The 23,846-nt window shown below is 40.2% G+C and overlaps 1 protein-coding gene across 7 annotated transcripts; it reads left to right on the forward strand.

The window, feature by feature from the left end:
• The first annotated feature begins 320 nt into the window (after positions 1 to 320).
• Positions 321 to 23,288, forward strand: LOC118388451 (DAZ-associated protein 1-like). 7 transcript variants are annotated; one of them, XM_035777563.2, is made up of 14 exons: positions 321 to 453; positions 6,472 to 6,637; positions 7,849 to 7,889; positions 8,544 to 8,710; positions 9,238 to 9,303; positions 10,314 to 10,421; positions 10,702 to 10,750; positions 14,405 to 14,487; positions 16,762 to 16,909; positions 17,164 to 17,193; positions 17,632 to 17,784; positions 18,500 to 18,667; positions 21,232 to 21,324; positions 22,451 to 23,288. In XM_035777563.2, the coding sequence occupies exons 2-14, from the start codon at positions 6,606 to 6,608 to the stop codon at positions 22,621 to 22,623; spliced, it is 1,311 nt and encodes a 436-aa protein (XP_035633456.1). In that variant the 5' UTR covers positions 321 to 453; positions 6,472 to 6,605; the 3' UTR covers positions 22,624 to 23,288. The 7 variants fall into 7 exon arrangements, with proteins under 7 accessions (XP_035633456.1, XP_035633470.1, XP_035633462.1 ...); XM_035777577.2 differs by lacking the exons at positions 321 to 453; positions 14,405 to 14,487 and adding exons at positions 5,645 to 5,986; positions 10,931 to 10,992; XM_035777569.2 differs by lacking the exon at positions 321 to 453 and adding an exon at positions 5,648 to 5,986 and having other exon boundaries at positions 10,317 to 10,421.
• Positions 23,289 to 23,846: the final 558 nt, after the last annotated feature.

Below are 23,846 nucleotides of genomic sequence, written 5' to 3' on the forward strand. Positions count from 1 at the left end.
AGCATTTCAAGGAGTAGCCGGGTCAATGAAGTCCTAAGTGTCGAAAGCTGAGAGAAATCATGATACACTGATTGTATTTTAATAATCATGGCATATTGTAGTCTGTTTTACAACATTGCAGTGTGCCCTATTAGTCTACTTTATAAAACGGGAGGCTTGAATCCTGGATGCTGATTGGTTGATAGCCATGAGTTATTCACGGTAATGTAAGGCAAAACCCATGATGCCATAATTATATTTGAAGTTTCAATGTGCTTCCACTGTCCTGCAGCTGAGCCAGGCATTCATAAACTTAATCTCCCCTGGAAAAAGCGCCTAGATATTATTTCCCCATGCTTCTTGCCGAGCATTTGGTTTAATACAGCTGGGGTTCAAGTGGCACTCCAGTCTATTTTTCACCTCATTTAACACCTGATTAACTCAACAAAAGGCACATCTCAATTGGTGGTCCAGGTAAGTCATGACATGGTACAAGTGGGAGGGGTTTCCTTTTTGTTTTTTATTGCTCCTCGAGCAAGGGAGGAGGTCGATGACATCACGACTTCCCATCAAACCAACTCCTTGAATGACCAACTCCTTGAAGTTTGTAGTTGTCTAAAAATCACTATTTTGCTCAGAACATATTTTATTACCCTTTAGTGTGTGTATGTAAAAAATCCCTGACTTTTTTGTTGTTGCTCAGGTTAATATAAGCCTTGAGTGCCTATCCGACTCGTGCAACATTTAGCATTTTTTGTATTATTTTGCGATCTCCATCATGCCATGCGAACGTGGCAAGCTTGACAGCTTCTCTGATCCAGGACAATTCATTCATCAGGGTCATTATAAAGGCTATATCCAAAGAATTGGCAATAGAAATTAAGGTTAAAAAAATGAAAATGTTAATAGTTTGCTGTCATTTCAGCTGCTTGATGTGAATGTGTGTTAGCTAGCTAGCAAAGGAGAAGTAACGTTAGCCTTGCATCATCATTGATGATGTTCTTTTCCCCCCCAGTCTGATTGAACGCCTTTTCTAATGAGTCCCGCGCAGCTCGTGGGCATTGTCGAGGGAAACATACATGTTCCTGAGAGGTGATGGGGTCATAATATGTTGTAGCTTAAACGTTCAAAAGATAGAGCCAGATCTGTAAGAAGAAAACAGAAACCACTCTGTTTATTACAACTGCATCTAGCGGCTACCAGATGTTACTAACATAACAAGCGCAATTTTTGTTTTTGTTTGTTTCTCTTGCAACCCAATTTATTTTCAAATCAGGCAACACCACATGTGGTCCCTCCCAACCCCTGGTTTGAGAAATGCTGCTCTAGGTCATGTGCTTATTAGGACAGTATATTTAGGCCCTGTCCAGAAGAAACCCTAGGTGCTTAATGATGCATCTGTAGAAGTTTGTGAGGATATCAGGGGCCAAGCCAAATTTATTCAGCCTCCTAAGGTTGAAAAAAGGTTGAAGTTCTTATCCTCCTAGATCTATCTGCTGCTTTCGACACAGTGAACCATCAGATCCTCCTCTCCACCCTCTCAGGGCTGGACGTCTCAGCCTCTGCACACTCTTGGATTGCATCCAACCTGGCAGGCCGCTCCTACCAGGTGACATGGAGAAGATCTGTGTGCACCACATACTCTCCACTACTGGTGTCCCCCAGCGCACAGATCTTGGCTCTCTCCACTTCTCTCTATATACCAAGTCACTCAGCTCCATCATATCCTCACATGGTCCCTCCTATCATTGCTATGAGGATGACAGTCAACTACTTTTCTCTTTCCCCACTTCTGACACCCAAGTGGTGACACACATCTCTGCATGCCTAGCAGATAGCTCAGCTTGGATGACGGCTCACCACCTCAATCAGTTGAGGCTGCTTAAGGGGAGGATGGCTCATAAGAATGTCAAAATAAGAAAATAAGAATTTGTTCTTAACTGACTTGCCTAGTTAAATAAAGGTACAATTTTTTTAAATAATAATAATAATGTCCGGAATAGAGTGAATCACTCCATTCCAGCCATTACACTCCATTCCAGCCATTATAATGAGCCATCCCCCCCTCAGCAGCCTCCACTGACGTCAAGCTCAACCTCAACAAGACGGAGCTGCCCTTCCTCCCCAGGAAGGCCTGCCTACTCCAAGACATCTCCATCACGGGTTGAAACTCCATGGTGTCCCCCTCCTAGAGTGCAAAGAACCTCGGCATAAACCTGGACAACACTCAGTCGTTCTCTGCAAACATCAAAGCAGTGACTCGTTCCTGCAGGTTCATGCTCTTCAACATCCATAGAGTAGGACCCTACCTCACCTTGATGCAGCGCAGGTCCTATTCCAGGTACAAGTCATCTCCCGTCTGGACTACTGCGACTCGCTGTTGGCTGGGCTTCCCGCTAGTGCCATTAAACCCCTGCAACTTGTGCAGAACACTGCAGCCTGCTTGGTATTCAACCTTCCCAAGTCTTCCCATGTCATCCCGCTCCTCCGCACACTCCACTGACTCCCAGTTGAAGCTCGCATCCACTACAAGACCATGGTACTTCCCTACGGAGCAGCAAGATGAACTGCCCTTCTCTACCTTCAGGCTATACTCAAACCCTACACCCCAACCAGAGCACTCCGTTCTGCCACCTCTGGTCTCTTGGCCCTTCCGCTCAGAGCAGGCCAAACTCTTCTCTGTCCTGGCACCCCAATGGTGGAACCAGCTTCCCCCTTAAACTAGGATAGCAGAGTCCCTTCCCTTCTTCAGAAAACATCTGAAACCCTACCTCCTCAAAGAGTATATTAAATAATCACACAGCTCCCCTCGCGCCATCTCCTAATCCCCCCCCAATAGAAAATGATTAAAAATAGCCTTTTGTGAACTAACAATCACACTTGACTACTCTCCACCCTTAACAGCTCTGACTTTACTGATAGATAATTTATTGAGGGAAAATGTGTTTACTATGACTGTGATATGTGGTTGTCCCACCTAGATATCTTAAGATGAAAGCACTAACTGTAAGTAGCTCTGGATAAGAGCGTCTACTAAATGACTAAAATGTCAATGTAAAATGTTGCACCTTTTTCACCACACTGACTGTGTGGATGGACCATTTTAGGTTGTCAGTGATGTGCATACCGAGAAACTTGAAGCTTTTCACCCTCTCCACTGCGACCCCATCGATGTGGATGGGGGCGTGCTCCCTCTGCTGTCTCCTGAAGTCCATGACCAGCTCCTTTGTTTTGTTGAGGGAGAGGTTATTTTCCTGGAACCACTCCATCAGGGCCCTCACCTCTTCCCTGTAGGCTGTCTCATCGTTGTTGGTAATCAGACCTACCACTGTTATGTCGTCTCCAAATTTGATGATTTCGTTGGAGACTTGTGTGTGGCCACACGGTCATGGGTGAACAGGGAGTATGGCAGTGTCTGGAACCATTGAACAGGGAGTATGGCAGTGTCTGGAACCATTGAATGTCCCCTCTGATGTCGAAACTTGTCTTTCATAGTATATGACCTAGAGGCTCACTCCTCTCAGGGAGCTTGTCCAGAGGTGGGTTGTAATTTGAGATGGGAGTATATAGAATTGACCATTGATATATGCAATTGGATGAGGTAATTGTTTTGGTAATATGAAGTCCCAAAAACGCGAAGTAGAACCTTGTCTTAGAGAGCAAACTGAACGATGATTTATAGCTAATGCTGTCTGGCTATGGGATACTCCTCTCTCAAGTAAAAGTTTTCCTTTGTGCAGTTTTCCTAAGACCTGTGGTTCGTCATTGTGAATTGAGAGGGGTGGATCTTTGCTATAAAAGATCTCAGTTGCCATTATGTTGACACTCAGAATTCATTTATAGACACTGAATTGATCTGAGAATCAAAGGGCTATGGTGAAGCTCATATTATTAAAATATTAAGTTTAAAGTATAACTCTGACTTGTGTGTGGTTTGTAAACTCTCCTTTCACTTAGTAATACAGGAAATGACCACGACAGGGTTCAGACTCTGGGCCCCGAGCTTAGTGATGAGCTTGGAGGGCACTATGGTATTGAAGGCTGAGCTGTAGTCGATGAACAAAGGTCTTACATACAGTTGAAGTTGGAAGTTTACATACACTGAGGTTGGAGTCCTTAACTCATTTTTCAACCACTCCACTTTTTTTGTTAACAAACTATAGTTTTGGCAAGTTGGTTAGGACATCTACTTTGTGCATGACACAAGTAATTTTTCCAACAATTGTTTACAGACAGATTATTTCACTTATAATTCTCTGCATTGCAATTCCAGTGGGTCAGAAGTTTACATACACTAAGTTGACTGTGCCTTTAAACAGCTTGGAAAATTCCTGAAAAATATGTCATGGCTTTAGATTCTGATAGGCTAATTGACATCAGTTGAGTCAATTGGTGGTGTACCTGTGGATGTATTTCAAGGCCTACCTTTAAACTCAGTGCCTCTTTGCTTGACATCATGAGAAAATCAAAAGAAATCAGCCAAGACCCCATAATCTTTTTTTGTAGACCTCCACAGGTCTGGTTCATCCTTGGGAGAAATTTACAAACGCCTGAAGGTACCACGTTCATCTGTACAAATAATAGTACGCAAGTGTAAACACCATGGAACCATGCAGCCGACTTACCTCTCAGGAAGGAGACGCGTTCTGTTTCTTAGAGATGAACGTACTTTGGTGTGAAAAGTTCAAATCAATCCCAGAACAACAGCAAAGGACCTTGTGAAGATGCTGGAGGAAACCGGTACAAAAGTATCTACATCCACAGTAAAACCAGTCCTACATCGACACAACCTGAAAGTCCTCTCAGCAAGGATGAAGCCACTGCTCCAAAACCGCCAGAAAAAAAAAGCCAGACTACAGTTTGCAACTGCACATGGGGACAAAGATCGTACTTTTTGGAGAAATGTAATCTGGTCTGATGAAACAAAAACGGAACTGTTTGGCCATAATGAACATCATTATGTTTGGAGGCAAAAGGGGGAGGCTTGCAAGCCGAAGATCACCATCCCAACTGTGAAGCACGGGGTGGCAGCATCATGTTGTGGGGGCGCTTTGCTGCAGGAGGGACTGTGCACTTCACCAAATAGATGGCATCATGAGGAGGACAATTATGTGGATATATTGAAGCAACATCAGTCAGGAAGTTAAATCTTGGTATTGGAGTGGCCATCACAAAGCCCTGACTTCAATCCTATAGAAAATGTGTGGCCAGAACCGTGTGCGAGCAAGGCCTACAAACCTGACTCAGTTACACCAGCTCTGTCAGGAGGAATGGGCCAAAATTCACCCAACTTATTGTGGGATACTTGTGGAAGGCTACCCAAAACATTTGACCCAAGTTAAACTATTTAAAGGCAATGCTACCAAATACTATTTGAGTGTAAGTGAACTTCTGACCCACTGGGAATGTGATTGTGGGAAAATTAAATAAATCATTCTCTACTATAATTCTGACATTTCACATTCTTAAAATAAAGTGGTGATCCTAACTGACCTAAGACAGGGAATTTTTACAAGGATCAAATGTCAGGAATTGTGAAAAACTGAGTTTAAATTTATTTGGCTAAGGTCTATGTAAACTTCCGACTTCAACTGTCGTTTTAGTGTGCCAGAGCGCAGATTAACTGATGCAGTTTAATTGTTGCCAGCTGCACAGTTACGGTCATTGACGCTCTAGATGAAAACAGCCTAACCAACTCTGCTAGGGCTAGTAAATTGGCGAGAGTGAGGTATACCCTCAATTGTGTCTGAAAGTAGCTAGCCAACTTTATTTAGCCAGTTAGTTTAGGTGCTTGACTGCCGTTGTGAGGTCAGAACGTTAGGATCGACCCTACTCCTCAGTCAGAGCGTTCAATGTGCGCTCTGAATGCTCCAAGAGCAAAACGCTCTGAATTTATAACAGACTCTGACAACGCTCTGAAATTACATATTGGAGGCAATTTATGAATGCACCCTGCGAGAAGCGAGAACGCGCGGTCGACAGGGATAGAAAGCAGATGTTTCACGAGGTATCTCTACCTGAAAATATATGATCTAAGTGATTGATAGTTGTAATTCAGTCATAAATATATTTACTTTGAACAACTACTAAAATATTGATTTCGTCAAACAGCATAGGCAGCAGCTCTATAGAGATGAGATGATGACTTGGAATTAAATAATAAAGTAATCTTTATAAAACTAATATTTTATTAAAGTAAAGTAAGGAGAATAAATTGTGGTAAGTGATAAGTAGTAATGTTCAGTCACTACCGTTAATTGTATTTTATTTTAAATGTATACATTTAATGTCTACATTTTCTTTTGTAATAATCGAACCAACCTCAAAGCACTAATCACTCAGCACTATATAGTACATCCACAAGCAATGCCATGTGGCAGTATTATTTTATTTTCTGATCTAATTTGTAATTGAAGAGACTACATCTTGAATTTCAACTACATATCCCACAACTGTCTGTATATTATTACATTTTTTTCCACCCCCTGGCAGGTGACCCCGTGTGGCAAACGTCGTCATTGCGCAGATTCAGTTTGAACCAAAAGCGGAGTGACCTTCCTCGAGAGGAGCAGTACTGAAGCAATAAACTAGTGACAGCATACCCGTTCCCTGCACTAGTCTTAAAAATGAACAGCAATTTAGCCGGAGATGAAGTTGGGTAAGATGTGATCGCCACCTAATTAATGAGAGTTAGTTATATAAGTATATACTCCTTTGCATTTTAACTTCAATCAATGAATTACTGTGATAGATATTACCTGTATCACCACTTTTACTCAGCTAGCTAACGTTAGCTAGCGTTTTTATATTTATAACTAGTAACTAACGTTAACTAGCGAGTTTGCGAACGTTAGTTGACTTTAGCCTAGCTAGTTAATAATAATTTGGAAACATGCATGACATTGGTTTAGGTAACTAGATGGCTAGTCAAAAGTAATGTTTACATGGTGTCATTGAATAATTAATTGAAATACTCAACTATTCAGCTAGTTAGTTAACTAACAACACAATAAATATAAACCAAAACAAGTTGGCTCTCTAGCGTTAGCAGCTAACGTTAACTAGCTAGCAAAGTGGTGAAGTACCAATACGGCGCGGTAACGTTAGCCAAGTGTCGACTCCTGGTGATATCTTCGTTTTGTGGAGTAGTCAATTTCAAGTTTGATTGAAGTTGACAGAATATAACGTTAGTTAACACTACATGCTTAAAAAATATACCAGAAGCTAGTTAACTTTCAATTGTTGCTGGAGATAGCTAATATTGCGCTGTTACTCTTGAATTGGATAGAGAACTGACTTCAGGGCATAAGATTGAGAGCATTGTAATAATATTGGTTTGATCCGTCAACATTATCCATATCAAATTATAGTTGAAGCAATGGTATTTTACCTATTTTATTTTTTACTTGCGGCATATAGGTAACGTTGGTTTATAAGATTACCTAAAGGCAAATGTGTAACGCTAGCTAACGCTCTTTCAAGTTTAATGGGTAATTAATGTTTTAGTTAGCTAAATTAGCTATCTTAAATTAATATCTTCGCTTGCCTGGTTTGTTAGCTTGTATACGTGGCATAAGGTTTCAAAACAAGACCAGAGGTGTTGTCGGTGCTAAACAAGTCACCCGTATTCCAGTATTTGAGTAGAAAGCAAGGTTTGTTGATATGCATCATCAGCAGCTTAAAGAAATGTACCCGCAGTAAAATAACTATCTATTGTGAGGTTACATTACAATTATGTCGCACAGTCAGTTTTCACATGTTAACGCATCAGAACCATTTGAGAATGTGTTCCTGTGTCCCAGGAATGATGGACCATCTCAGGTTTTGCTTAAATTCAAAGGAATGCCTTTTTTTTCTCTCGTTTTATAGGAAACTGTTTGTGGGTGGCTTGGACTGGAGTACAACACAGGGTGAGTCAGCTGTCTACATACCAACCAGTCAATATTAGGTGTATTGCAGTGCACATACTGTTGTGCTTGAAGGAGTACCAAAGGGTGGCATGTTAGTGTGTATTGTAATTAAAGTACACATGCAGGATTTTCTCATAGTTGCTCATATCTAGTCTTAAGTGAGTTTGTCTGTAGCTATGGTCCAGAGCACTTCTCTGTATCATGCTTGATTGGGCAGTGTGTCTTTACACCACGCTCTTCACTCTGACAGTGTTTTCTGAAGTTATGAGCAATAGCCACAGTACTACGTATTTTTGTGCATCCTTCCTTGGTACTTCCTTGGGGCTTTCAATGACAAGAAAAGCAATTATAAGAATTTGATGTGATTGTTATGACGATTATTTGTTGAAACCTCCATGCCCTGCCTCCAAAGATGCATGCTTTTGAATGCACAATGTTTTGTTTGATGTAATGTTTTGTCTGTTTGGACCCCAGGGAGAGAAGCTGCTGCCTTGGCAACAGCTAATGGGGATATTAATGAAATACTAAATACTTTGCATTCAGTTAACTTTGAAACGCATTACGCATAATGTCAGGACACTAGGCTATGTATGTATCCCTAAAGGATCCTGTAACGGATCGTCCCACTCATGTCAATGTCCTCTTTTCTATCAGAAACTTTGAGAAACTATTTCTCGCAGTATGGGGAAGTAGTTGATTGTGTCATCATGAAGGACAAAACCACAAATCAGTCACGGGGCTTTGGTTTTGTCAAATTCAAAGACCCCAACTGTGTCCGGACTGTACTGGAGACCAAACCCCATAATCTTGATGGCAGAAATGTGAGTATGCACTTTGCAGCTTGAATAAGGAAAGTAAAATATGTGTCATCAATTATGCCTTTTTTAAAGTATTAGAATAATTAAGCACTGCATGGGAATGTGGACATTTTATCTGAAGTATTACATGTGGATGATACTCTGTGCAAGAGCAAGTAGTAGGGAATTCATAACTGGCATTGGTATATTCAGTAAATGTAAGGCTGGCTCTGAAGGACATTCATGGACATGAAAGCAGGCTGTTTGCCAAACAAGTGTTGCCTCTTCAGATGCCTATTAGTTGAACTAACATGTAACTGCAGTGGGCTGGACATGACATGCTTTGTTTGCTACAAGTTGCTTTATGCAGCAATATGAACAGGAACAAGTTAAACTTTGACTTATCATAATTTGAATTGTATAACACAGAATTTATTTAATTTGTATGTGGCTGTATTGAGTGGGCTAATTCACCAGATAAATTGGAGGGAACATTTGAAGGTGATTTTTCACTGAAGGGTGAGATGTACAATTTCATTCCTTGCCTTCAGATTGATCCCAAGCCATGTACTCCCAGAGGAATGCAACCTGAAAAAGTGCGAACGAAGGATGGCTGGGTAAGGGGCGTATTTTAATTAGTTGGGGCTACATGTGTCCTCTACAGAAATAGGGCACCGAGCCTTGGTAGAATGGATTAAATTGTATCCTTTTGGTCCTTTTATAAACTGGGGTCCTATCTGCCTCTAGAAATCTCATCTGTCACACTGAGGCATATTGCTGTGAACATGACTTCTACTAATGAGCCTAAAATGTAATTGTTAGACTTCTTTTTTTTAAATTTACTAAATCACTTATGCAGAGATCCTGAAATGGCTTGTCTCAGTAACTAGTGTGCCCTGATCTTTTGGGACTGGTGTTTGCATTGATGTGACGTGAAGAATTATACCCCAGGGCAGAATGAGAACCTAATTTCTTCTCCGCTGTCTGACTAGATGGTGAATTGTCTTCAGTGTGATTCAAATGCAAGTTTATTGGCTGCATACACAGTTAAGCAGGTGTTGTAGCGGGTATAATGCAGTATAATGCTTGTTACTAGTGCCTAAAATGCAGGAAAAATGTCTTAACAAGTACACAAATAATAATGAAAAACTAAAAAACAAATCACAAATGTTAGAACTAATCCAGATAACAACCCAAATTACAATCAATCCATATGCCACCTAAAATATATACTGAGGATGATATGTAAAGCAGAAGATATTAGTGAGCCGTGTCAAGATTTGAGTATATAAACGGTTTAACAAAAATCGAACATACAGTAGTAGATATTTTAGAATGAGCTATGTGAATAATACACTATGAATACTTGGTGTGAAAGAAACAGTCCAGTGTTTGTCTTCATATACATGGGACAGCAGCGTTGGCTGTGAGTGTGGGTGCGAGCGAGTCCATCTTTGTCTTTCACTTACTACATGAGTACTACTCTCTTAATACAGGGGATGGTGTGATGGCTGTTCAACAGTCTGATGGCCTGGAGATAGAAGCTGTTTTTCAGTCTTTCGGTCCTGGATTTGATGCACCTGTACAGATTCTTAATCTGGCTTTGAGATCCCATTCTTTGTTTCAGAAGGGTAGCAAAGCTGACAGCAATAAATCAAAGAAGATATTTGTCGGCGGAATCCCCCATAACTGCGGTGAACCTGAACTCCGGGACTATTTCAATAGATTTGGAGTGGTGAGTCCTGTTAAAATGGTCTATACGGTATTGTATAGCTTTTATATAAAAAAGAATACCTACAACCGTTTTAAATGTGTTGCACAGGATCCAATATAGGAACTGCTTAATGGAAGACTACAGGAAAAATAGTCTTCTGTTAAAATGCCATGGATATGAGGAGAGGATATTGATAGAATGTGTTAGTTTTCCAAATGAGAGATGCATGCAATGGCAATACTAGCATTTTTTTAACCCCTGTATCCTAATGCAGCCCATGTTCTCCTTTGTTGAATCCAAGGTCACAGAGGTGGTAATGATCTATGACGTGGAAAAACAGAGGCCCCGAGGTAAAAGCTGATCCCTTTTTTTTCTTCCATACCTCCCATCTCTAAATCTCATGACAAACTATTCTGACCCAAAGAGAGTAAGCTGCATTCAATCCACCCCCCCATATGCTCAATTATAGCTAGACCCACCTGTGTCTTCTGGTGGAACATCTTGTTCGTCATTCATTCATTCATTCACAGGCGTTGTAATGAATGCCACCCTTAAATACGGAAAGCTTTCCCCGTGCAGACCTATTTACATGGTGAGGAAGTTTAGAAAGTTTGCAGGCATTTCAAACATCTTGACTTTGTGTGACCGGATCAGCTTTTGATGCATTTAGATGTTTTATTAAGGGACATGCTAACACACTATAGTATTACATGTAGTTTGAAATAAACTGGCTTCATCATGACGACTGTACTTGAGTACAGTATCTTGATATTATTTTGTGGTATTATTCAGGCAGCAATGAAATGGATTGACTAATTTAAAACTTTGACCATTTCACAAAAGTGTTAACATTTGTCTTTTTTGAGTACTTTGAGTTAAATGCTGAAATGACAGAACTTCACCAGCATAGTGCCAGATTATTATTATTTTTTTTAAATTAAGGACCTATAAAATCTGCAATGCGGAAAACGTGGACTCAATCCATACACATTGGAATTCAACAATATAACTTTGTTTGGTACCGAATCAACTAAATGTATTGAAAATGTATTAATTATCCCAAGTTTATCATAAGACATGAACAGAATGCATCAGTGATTCGTATTTCCTGCAACTTTCTGAAGAGTCAACGAGAATTCCCCATCTGTGTGTGCGGTGCGCGCAGCTATCATTTTGCGTCGCGGTTAGCGATGATGCTAATGAAAAATCTTCTGATGGATGGAAAGGCTTTCCCAAAAACCTTCTCAATTAAATGTTAACTACATGGTAGCCTATGCTTACCTGGCAGAATGCTATGTCATTATTATTTGCATCAATCCAGTGGCTATTTGTTTTGCAAACTCTACCGTCATGTGTACTACAAAAACATCACTAAACGGACTCTTACTAGGTGCCCACTGGAATTAAAGGGTAAGACATTTCTCAAATTTTTCCCAGAACTCAAAAGTGGTCTCCTGATGTGGTTTAAGCATTGTTGTGGACTTACAACATCAGTTTAGTTTTTTCTATTAGTGCGATTTTGAGAGGGAAAACCTGAAGAAGCTGGGGAAAGGAATTCCTATGGCCCTAAATTATGCAGATGCAGTTAACTTTTTTTTCAGTCGGTTGACATTTGAAATTGTTTTTAAGAAGAACAGATTAAGGAGTTTCATCTGGTAAATTAGTTGATAGTTAGGCTGCGTTTACACTGGCAGCCTGGTTTTGATATTCTTTCCACTAATTAGTCTTTTGACCAATCACATCGGATCTTTTCACATCAGCTCATTTTCAGATGTGATTGGTCAAAAGACCAATTAGTAAAACATTTGAATGACAATTGGGCTGTAAACACACCCCTAGAATGACAAGACAAGCATGGGTGGATGTTGATTAGTCTGGTCACTTAGCTCAGAACTGTTTAGCCTAGATGTTGGGTAGTTTGCTCAGAGCTGTTTCTTCTGCACTTGTCCCACATAGCAATGATGCAGCAGTCAATGACTTCTGTCATTTATTACCTCTCTTCTACTTTAGTACCCCTTGATCTCTTTGGAGAGACAAGCAGAATAGTTTTTCATCCGAATTTACACGATGTTGCACAGCAATGACATTAACATAATCAAGCATAATAACCAGACTTTTCTGTTACTAAAATACTTTTAAACATTCAGTATTAAGCTAAGTTTTATTTTGTTAAATTTAGACTTTGGATTTAAAATATATATATATATATATATATTAATTAAGTGTTTTCCCGTATGTAGAAAGTTAAGTATTTTTGTAAGTATAAGCCCTTCCTATTTAAATGTTTCTGTCCTTCTCCTTGTGAATGGTTTGAATGTGATTAACGGTGTCTCTTAAGATTTGTCTTTTCTCCTTTAGGTTATTGTGTACTGAGTGGTATCACAGAGGTACAGGCCAGATGTTTGAACCAAAAATGGAATGTGCAGGCTGTCAATTTGGGGTGTATACAAAGTTTAGATTCATCATGGTTATGAACTTGAGTTTTTTGGGGGGTTTTGACACCTTTGTTTTGGGTAGATTGTCTAGGAATGTTTGCTTGCAAATGCTTAAACTAAGTTTTGAATCTAGATTAAGGACAGGTCATCGATGGATGATATTTATAGTTGTAGATCAGGCGGCTTGGGACAGCTTGAAATAATATTAGCGTTTTCAAATTCTCGGTTGTCTCAAAGGACATTTAATTGGAATCAGGTTAGGTCCCAGAGTGGAGATTTTCTCACAACCCAATTCTGCCACTGGTATGAGTTTATCAAAATTAAACTGGTTCACTGTAGTGGGCTATTGCTGCTGCTGCATAACTCAAGTACTGTGGAAAGTTTTTATCACCACAAAAAAATCACAAGACTTTATCAGAACCAGGGCATTTGCCAATGTTGGGCTTCTAAATGTACAATTAAATGAAGGATTCAATTACAGTGCTGTATAGGTTCAGCTAGAGTAACTTTTAATATCATGCAGGGACTGTAGTCATTGAGATGAATGGTGTTTTTGCTTGATATTGCTGGTGCTAGAAACAAGCATTTCGCTGCATCTGCAATAACATCTGCAAAACTGTGTACACCACCAATTAAAGTTTAGATTTGATTTGTTAGAATAACCCAGGCTCTATGCAGTTCAATGGAAAGCCATGAGACTTCAGTCAATCACCTTATCAAAGCCTTCATTTCAGGGTTTTGATTTTGTACAGTAAGAGTTGAATACTTACACCATTGGGTTTTTCACCATGTTTGACGGGAACTTTGTTTATCCCCCATGCAAACTCTTGACAGCATCATTAGTTATTACTTACACATTTCGTAAGACAAAATGGCCTATATCTTTGTGTTGCTATTGTAAGCAATATTGTAATTTTCCATTTAGGCTTATCCTGGCTGACTAAACATAAAACCACATTTGGGAAAACTTGAAAAAGCTTTAGACATTGCACATTTTTTTTGTTTTTGTTATGCATTAACAATGGATGCTGCCAGATTGTGCTGCACAGCAATATACCAAGGGGCAGATCAAGTTGGGGTTTGGATGAAAAGAACTAACATCAATACCGCTGGGCCAATTGGCACCCAATGCATACATGAATGCTCTGAAACTACTTAAGTGTCATGAAATCTTTATAGTTTTTATATTCCTCAGTAGTTCAACTGACTGCACTGGATATAAATATATTACAATTTGATATATTACATTACATTTTCAAACCCCTATATAATACATGAATACAGAACAAGGAGACTTTGCTGTGTTAGAAGTAAAAAAAAATTAAAAAAAACAGCTGAAACCTTAGTTGTTCATGGAAAGGATTGGTGCAAAGTTTATCTTGGATGATACAAGTGCCTCGGGCCTCAGACTTCAGCTTGTGTATCGCTGCAAGTCAGTGACATCATCTGAACCCCAGGAGCCTCCAGCTCAGTCTTGATGGATCCTTATCTTGCTGAGCACAATACTGTTCTTCATCTTGTGTTGTCACAACACCCTGCTACCTTGATTCACTCTTGGTCGTTGGCTAGGTTTTGGATTTATTACTTTCGAGGCCGAACAATCAGTGGACCAGGCTGTCAACATGCATTTTCACGACATCATGGGCAAAAAAGTGTGTAGTTGTAGTTTTATTTTACCCTCAAGATCAAACTGAGGCTTGGGCGACGGGATGCATTGTTTGCTGCTGTTAACTTTGAGTTACAGCTCTTATTTTCAGGGGCCACCAATGAGATTTGAAGGCCTAAAGCTCTTATAAACTCCATATTTTAATGACATGGCTGAAGATTTTCCTAAAAGATCAGGTCACAATTGTTTTCTGGATCACGTAACATTTCAATCACCCCTCCTGAAATATTAGTGACAACTTCTGTATTCGCCCAAGGCTTTGTTTATTTTGACCTCTCCTTTAGGTTGTAAAAGGTATTCGATATCTTACTTCAAACAATACTTGCCCTGGCTTTGGAGATTCAAGGGAGTGGCCAGTTTTGGAGCATATAATGGGAGAGAAGAGTTTAGCCTAAAATGCTTTATTTTACCACAGAGAAATCACCTAAAGGATTGGTCTTGTTCAGTTCTTTTTTTATTTTTTTATTATTTTGTTGGCAGGTCACTTACTTTTTGAGTTATTTGATATATTTCCTAAAGAACCTAAATTAAGTGACCCCAGTTTAAGAATCTCCATACTGTGTCGACCACATCTGAGAACCAAAATGGGTGGGCCTTTTTTCTAGGGCTATCTATTCACGCCGTCTTTTAAGCCCCTATTATCCACTACTTCCTTCCAGCGGCAAGTTCTTAGATAATTGGGTGCCTGAAGCCACAGTTCTGTGATACCAGTAGTTTTTATTTTAGTTTGTTATATTCAGTCATGAATGATTTGTAGTTTTATCATAAACAATTAGCATAACTACTTCTGAGACGTCCTTTCCTATAGCATTCATTATCTTGACAAAAATTAATTTGGAAAATTTGCATTCAATAGTGTGATTACACAATATTTATCTTTGATTGAAAGAGAATATTTAAGTGGACAATGACATATGGACCCATTTTTCATAGTTGAACTCAACCCATGTCTGTTCATAATTGATCTATGGGACCCTACCTACTTTATGCTATCCTCTTACCGACTCCTTGACTGTCCTGATTTCCAGAAAGAATTGGGGCTTGGCTTGATCTTGAGTTGATATTACCTTTGGCTTAGACTTGAGGGAGGCAAGGGATATAAGTTACAAAATTAGAAAGTGGAGCACATCAAACTGTGGGACAAAATCCCAGTTCCGCTGTTGGGTAGTGTATTGAAGTCATGGTATCCATCACTCCCAGCCACGATGCCCGTGGGAGAAGACCCAGGTAGTTGTGCTATAGACGGAGGGCCACTCTTGGAAACGTGCTTGTAATTAGGTCGACAGAGAAGAAAGAGGCGAGGCAAAGAAAGTGGCACCGCCTTAAAGCAGGGGGAAAATTGAGATTCATTTTGCAAGGTGACCCCAATAACTCAACCTCCATAGAGCCTAGTCTATTTTTGTCTATTCCCCCCCTCTTCCCCACCATGTAGTTTTTAAACCCATGTGTCGCTCTGGTAAACTGCTGGTATCTCTGACTGGCTACAACAAGTGAAGCTACTATTTTATAGGGCAGATAAGGGCTGGTAGCCTCACAAACCATCTGGTGTGATACAAAATGATTTGGCTTTTCAACCTCATTGAACATTAGTCCAGTCCAATACCAAGTGCTTCTATTCTGTGTGAGATGAGCAAATCAGATGGGTACTAGTCAATTGAGCACCATTGCAATTTTCTCCATTATCTGACACTGTATGAAGATTCATTTTTAAATTGACTTATGACTGTCCATTTCTATTCTCTGCATGTTTTACCTCTTCTGATATATATGATACATTTCTTTGTACATCCATCTCCCTCTGAAGTTCTACTACAAGTTAAATATAATTGAGATTCTTTAAACGTTAGCTGGGAAAAGGTAAGTCTTTACCTTCCGATAAATGTTTTTATCAAATTCAAAGGGCACAAAAACAGGAAATATGAATATGTTTCTCAGACTGATTTTTGTCAAATGTATGACATTTTTGCACCATTTCAAATCAATTACTATTTTATGCTTTATTCTAAATTATTTAACCAACAATTAAGCAATATCTTATTGTGACTGAAGTACCTGAGAAACATATTGTTACGCAACTCCCCTTAAAGTATTGATCAGCATTAGGCACAAGTGTAATGGCCCAGATAAGATGTAAAACTGAAACACTCTCAAGCTGATATGTTGAAGAGAAATATTAGTAATGGGTGAGATCAGGTAAGGAAGGTATTTTAGTTATAAACTGCTGGTCTTGCAAATTGTGCCCTCCTTGTCCTTTGTCCAGGTGGAAGTGAAAAGGGCTGAACCTCGGGACAACAAAGCTCCTGGCCAGTTTGAACTTAACCAATGGGGACCCAGAGGCATCCTGAGTGCAGCCAATGGTTGGTCGGCACAGCCTGCCCAGGGCTGGCAGCAGAGTTATGGGCCTCCGGGTGAGTGGGAGACCAGCCAGAGCAGAGAACCTGGCTCGTTCTGTCAGACCAGGAACATGACATTCTATTATACCTAGGAGAAATATAGTATTGCAAAAATTCCTGATTGCTTTTTAAAAGAATATTAACATTGTATTTCTAGGTCCACATTGAAACTTTACTTTGAGGAATGATCAACATACTATAGTTACAAATTGCATATTGAGGAATTGTTTTTGTGCCAGCAAAATACTAAACTATTTTCTCTTTTGAAGGAGTTTGGGTGTCTACAGGCCAGCCCATGGGTACGTTTTGTCCTTGAATCATTTGATTGTTTTGGATATCTCGCACTAACTAGCTTTTTAAAAAGAGTTATCTATTGTCTTGTGATGGTTAACTTATCAAGAAAATATTGTGTCATAGACAGTTGCCTTTCACTTTATATTTTCCATATTGATGAATTGGGTAATGTCAGTTAAGCACCAGTGTTATCACGGTGATAGCTGGGATACCTGAGGGCACTCGAAGTCCATTATCTGTCTCTAGAGGGAAATTATCATTATTCTTAACACTCTTCACCCTTGCTTAAGTCTTGTATCATACCACCCTAGCGGTGAAAATGTTATCTAATATGCAGCCTCTACTAACGGTGGGTTTCAACCAGGATATATCCAAGACTAAAAATGTACCAATAGACACCTGTCATCCCATATTCAGTAACTGTTGTGTTTTCTCTGACTCAGGTGGGTACGGGCCCCCTTTATCTGTGGGCCGTGGAGCTCCCGTCCAGCCCCCATCACCGTTCAACGCATTCCTCGTCACAACGACCCCGCCGGGGGGGTTTGGTGCACCTCAGGTCTACGCTCAACAGGGATACAGCACACCACCTCAGTTCGGTCAGTATCTGCAATGTATTGTTGTGGTCCTTCTGTAGCTCAGTTGGTAGAGCATGGCGCTTGTAACGCCAGGGTAGTGGGTTCGATTCCCGGGACCACCCATACGTAGAATGTATGCACACATGACTGTAAGTCGCTTTGGATAAAAGCGTCTGCTAAATGGCATTTATTATTATATTATTGTTGTCATAAGAAAAGCATTTTTTCTATTTATGTAAATGGATTTGTTTTCATATTGCCAATATTGCAATTAACAATTATGTCCCCAAAAATGTGTGTTTTGTAAAAAAAAATCTAATCATTGCTTTATGATGAGTGTTTGCACATATGTACAAACTCCTCCACAAAAAAACTTAAATGTCAGCACGAGTTTCAAATGCGGGCATCGTTAAGTCAGGTAAAAAATGGAGGAAAATAATTTCAACACCAGCTTTGTCTCGCAGAAATGAATAGCTTGTCTGCAGCACTAACAATAATGTAACACCAACAGTAACACGCTTAGTTCTCCATTTTTATCTTCACAAGAACGTTAAATATCGTCTTCACAATATATAATTTTTTATTACTTTCTAATATCGTCCAACCCTACTGCCTAGGCTGACAAAGGTTGTATGATTATTTTGATTATAATAAAATTGAAATATATATCTTACAGGTGATCTTTCATAGTTCAGAATGTACAGCATAACTACTCTTCCATCTGGCACTGGTTTAGGGTACAGTTTTGGCACGCCACAAGGTGAGCAGTATGCCCCACAAGGAGTGCCGCCCCCGCCCACGACTCCGGTAACAGGGCCGCTAGGGTTTGTTCCAGCCACAGCACCTACTCAGGACATCAGCAAAGCACCCACGGGACAGCCAGACTTCCCTTACAGCCAGTATGGTAAGTAGAGCCTCCATGCATTCCCTAGCCCCACCCTCAGCATTGCTGTTATTATGGCTTATACTGGATAGATCCATTTTGTTGGATGCTTTATTGGTTCAAACAACCCCTCCTCCCTAGCCTAAGCTCATTACTACAACCCTAAAACAAGCAGGAGCTCGCCCCTTTGGTACCATGTAGCTTTAACGATGCCATATGCACACTTGCATACATATATACCCCCCCACGGCTTGGCCACGAAGATACTATAGAAGTCCCACCATACCCAGGACTCTTCAGTGTCACCTTTTTTAGAATATTCCAGTTAGGGCTTTGTAATGATGTGGATGGGTAACCAATGATAGGGTTGAATTAGATCATCCTACCTAGAAATCTTGTTTTTGAGAAGAGTTGGAATGTCCACCAAACTGCAGATAGACCAAGGAAGATATTGTATTTTACTGGCAAAGGTTACAGGCAGTTTGACCAACTGTTCCATTTTTGTTATTGACTTGGCTGGCTTTTCTCTCCTGGCATGAGCTCCATGGTGTCGATGGATCCTGTAGATTATTTTTCTCTTGAGAGTAATAGGTTTCAGACCAATCTTTCCCCACAAACAAATATGAAAGCTTATATGAGAAGACTGAAGGCACTGTATCAGGATTTTTATTCAATTCCTCCAATTATATTTATTGTACCATGTTGAGTACAAATCCAGCATTGTCATCAACTGAGGGGCTCTTGCATAAGGTCTCTTCCTCCTTAGAAAGCCAAATGCCTTGGTAAATCCTTGCTTTTTGAAAGGTTAATGTATGTTGCTTAGTTAGTTAATTCTGTCTCCCCCTCCTCGTCCCCCACTGGCATTTGTCAGAGTGAACAAAAATCTGTGGGGAGAGACAGACCTAGATATCTTGTTTTGTTAATAGCTCTTATAAGTGTATAGATCTTCAAAATAGTACAGTGCATTTGGAAAGTATACAAACCCATTGACTTTGTCCACATTTTTTCGTTACAGCCTTATTCTAAAATAGATTAAATGTTTTTCCTATTCAATCTACACACAATACCCAATAATGACAAACCCAAAACAGGTTTTGGAAGTTTGAGCAAATTTATTCAAAATAAAGAACCAATACCTTATTTACATAAGTATTCAGACCCTTTGCTATGAGACTGGAAATTGAGACAGGATTGTGTGTCAACACAGATCTGGGGAATTATACAAAAACATTTCTGCAGCATTGAAGGTCCCCAAGAACACAGTTGCCTCTCATTCTTAAATGGAATAAGTTTGGAACCACCACGTCTCTTCCTAGAGCTGGCCGCCCGGCCAAACTGCACAATCAGGAAAGAAGGGCCTTGGTCAGGAAGGTGACCAAGATCCCGATGGTCACTCAAAGAGCTCCAGAGTTCCTCTGGAGATGGGATAAGCTTCCAGAAGGACAACCATCTCTGCAGCACTCCACCAATCAGGCCTTCATGGTAGTGGCCAGACGGAAGCCACTCCCCAGTAAAAGGCGCATAACAGACAGCTTGGAGTTTGCCAAAAGACATCTAAAGGACTCTCAGACAATGAGAAACAAGATTCTCTGGTCTGATGAAACCAAGATTGAACTATTTGGCCTGAATGCCAAGTCTGGAAGAAACCTGGCAACATCCCTATGGCGAAGCATGGTTGCAGCATCATGCTGTGGGGATATTTTTCAGCGGCAGGGACATGGGAGGCTCACGATCGAGGGAAAGCTGATCAGCGCAAAGTACAGAGATCCTTGATGAAAACCTGCTCCAGACCACTCAAGACCTCAGACTGGGGCGAAGGTTCACCTTCCAACAGGACAACGACCCTAGGCACACAGCCAAGACAACACCGGAGTGGCTTCGGGCCAAGTCGCTTTGTCCTTGAGTGGCCCAGCCAGAGCCCGGACTTGAACCCGATCTAACATCTCTGTTTAGAGAAATGGGAGAAACTCCCCAAATGCAGGTGTGCCAACTAAGCTTTTAGCGTCTTACCCAAGACGACTCAAGACTGCAATCGCTACCAAAGGTGCTTCAACAAAGTACTGAGTAAAGGGTCTGAATACTTATGTAAATATGATGTTTCAGTTTATTTTTAATACATTTGCTAACATTTCTAAACCTGATTTTGCTTTGTCATTATGGGGTATGGGTGTGTAGAGGGGGGGTGGGGGTCAAGAGGTCTGAATACTTTCCGAATGCACTGCATCAGTTGAATATATCCCTGTGACTGTCAGTTGAGATTCCCATCTTGTTCAGTGTTTCATGCTTATGCTTTGCTTACCCATCCTGCTCTTTACCGTTAGCATTAGCTGCCTACTTTAGAATTGTTTAGTACGGTAACCATAGGCGGCAAAGGGCATTAGCAAGTAGTGCCCCCCCATTCACCCTATGTGTTTGTAATTCCAGGTGGATGTGTGCAGTGATGGTAGGAGTCTTAAGAGCAGGTAGTCAGTGGGAGTGTAATAATTAAGTGTTAAGCCAAGCCATAGTGGCAGGTCTAAGAAGGCGACAATGTTAAAGTGGACTATCTGGGCTACGTCAACCTAGTCTCCTCGTCTCCCTGATAGGCCTGAGTATCTACCCTCAGGAGCCTTCTTCCTACGGACCAACGCGTCCTTCTCACAGTAATGGTCAGGATGTGCAGGGAGGAAGTAGTGCAGGTAGGTGTGAGCATTGTCTTTTCCAACCACCAGAAGTACAGTTCAGTATAAAGTCGTATAGCTGCTACATTCCTTTGCGTCCCTTTCCCCCTGTATGTGCTTTTGTATGTTTGTGCATACAAAGTACATACTTCTAGAGTAAACTAAAATACAGCTACGGTATTCAATGATTTGAGATTGAGATCTTATTGCGTGACCGTATCTCATAATTTGAATAATAAATAAATTAACAGGGTTCCATGCCTGTTGAATGTTAATGTCTCATTTCCTATTGTAGCCGTAGTTTATTATACCAACAACACCTGTGTCCTCAGATTTGTTTGTCCTCTCTCACTCTGCCTTTTCTGGTAAAAACAAATAATATATATTTAATTGGCAAAATGTGTTCATGGTATACTATAATTAACGTTTTTATTTTGCTCTCTGTTGTTGAAAGTGTTAGCAGTCAATTGTTGTTTTTTCCCATATGCTGTCCTCTCCTTTGACAGATAAAAGATGATAATCAGAGGAAAGTTTGTATGAAGAAACAAACACCTGTGGCTGGTGAATGAATGTCCGATATCTATTTGATTTCTGTTTCTTCTAGCCTTGTAGCGCTTTGAGCACCTTGTGGGAAAGTTTGCTTGTGTTCTACCATTTTCTGTTTCATTTCTTTTCTTTTTTCGTTACTCTGTACTGTCCGACATGAGTTGGATCTGCACTGAACGTCTATGCAGTTCTCTGCTTCTCAGACTACAGTGGATTGCAGGGAGATGGAGCCATCCAGTGTCTATTTAAAAAATTAAAAACCTGTTAAGCATTTATACTGTTTTCCTTTTGTTGATTCCTCTCATAACAGTTCAGATGACATATTTTGAATCCTAAAAATAATAGACCAATTGATTTAAACTGGAAGCACTCATTCTTAACTGCCTAACCAAACTCCGACTTTTGGTTCATGGAGACTCATGAAGGAAGACAATATTTAACATGAACATTAAAAGCCCTGAAACCATGATCAATGCTGTATTTATTTTGGGTAAAATAAGAGACTTTCACCTAGCTGGTTGGAATCTGTTTGTTTATGAGCACTATTTATGATTGTGATAATGAACCCCTCTTCCCTGTTGTTCACCCACCCCCACAGGTTATGGTCAGGACCTGAGTGGGTTTGGCCATACTTTCGCAGATCCCAGCCAGCAGACCGCTTCATACGGGGCACCAACAGCACAACCGGCGGCGGGCCCCCAGCCTACAGCAGCCGCTTTTGCTCGAGGACAGAATCACAACGTAACGGGCTTTCATCCATACCGACGCTGAGCGTCTCCGACTGCCACAGCGCTCAGTTCTAAAGTCAGGGAAATGTGTTCTGGTCATAAGCAAAACTGGATTTCTGTATTTGTTTTTTGGAACACAAATTGACACAATTTGGGGGGAAAAGTGAACTCTCATAAAACCAGGGATTCCAATTTACTTCTGTTACAATGTCACATGATGTAAAAGTTGATTTTTGCATAACCTTTCTTTCAAATGTTGAAATGAAAGGAACTTTGTTTCTCCCCACATGTTTTAAAGTAGGACTTTACTACTTTGCAATAGGTTTTGATTGTCTGGTCAAACACTAGCACAGAGAATATATATATATATGTATGTATGTATGTATGTATGAGAGAGAGACATATATGTATATTTATGCCAGATACAGAACTGAAAACAGGGTCTAAAGTTATCAGCTTTAAATTTTAGGGAAAATGTTTTTAATTTGGTGGATTGTGTTTATTTTCTGAGTCTTTGTTTTAAAGTTTGGAAAATATGAATATATATTATACACAAACTGCAATTTTTTTAAAGAGAATTTTGTACGAAAAATGTACACTTGTTTTTTTATTTAAAGATGTAGACTTCCCTCAGGTGGCTGTTTTTGAGTGCATTTTGCACTTATGCAAAAAGAAAGGAATTTATTTCAAATAAATGTTTTAAAGATATCCTGCCTCTTGTTGCTGCCAATATTAGGAATGTGTTCCTAATGTTTGATATGCTTGGTGTATATTCTGTTTAGGATCCCTTTACACAATTTTGGAGGGGCATTGCATGAACCATCAAGGGGTAGGCTGTGTTGTTTCTGGGGTGGCTACAGTCTATGGGGAAAATAACACCCATGGTCATTTTCAAGGGTTAAGTAGAATGACAATCATGGACCAGGTTCCCTCAATATCAACAAAAACCTGAACATGTCAAACCCAAACAGGGTTGGGCCCTCTAAAAAAAATTAAAGATATATTTGCGTACACATAGGCCCCTCAAACTCAACTCTGGACCTCGTAGCCAGTTCCACGGCTCTTTTTTTTTTCTCCGTTCGCCTCTAATCGGGTACAGATTTAGAACTGGGACACCAGGTAGGTGCAATTAATCCGACACAACTGAAAAACAGCTGGCTCTGGACCTAGTAGATTAAAAGTGTAATACCCCTGATTTATGTTTTTTATCTCCCCAATAAAATGCCTATATAGGCTTTAGCTCAGCAAGCTAACAAATGCATTGTT

Source organism: Oncorhynchus keta, chromosome 1 (genome assembly GCF_023373465.1).
Source record: "Oncorhynchus keta strain PuntledgeMale-10-30-2019 chromosome 1, Oket_V2, whole genome shotgun sequence".
Taxonomy (NCBI): Eukaryota; Metazoa; Chordata; class Actinopteri; order Salmoniformes; family Salmonidae; genus Oncorhynchus; species Oncorhynchus keta.

Coding starts and splice junctions, on each gene's coding strand:
- LOC118388451 (XM_035777563.2), top strand. CDS start 6,606: ATGAACAGCAATTTAGCCGGAGATGAAGTTGG. Junction 16,910..17,163: donor GCAGAGTTATGGGCCTCCGG/GTGAGTGGGAGA, acceptor TCTCTTTTGAAG/GAGTTTGGGTGTCTACAGGC. Junction 17,194..17,631: donor GTCTACAGGCCAGCCCATGG/GTACGTTTTGTC, acceptor TCTCTGACTCAG/GTGGGTACGGGCCCCCTTTA.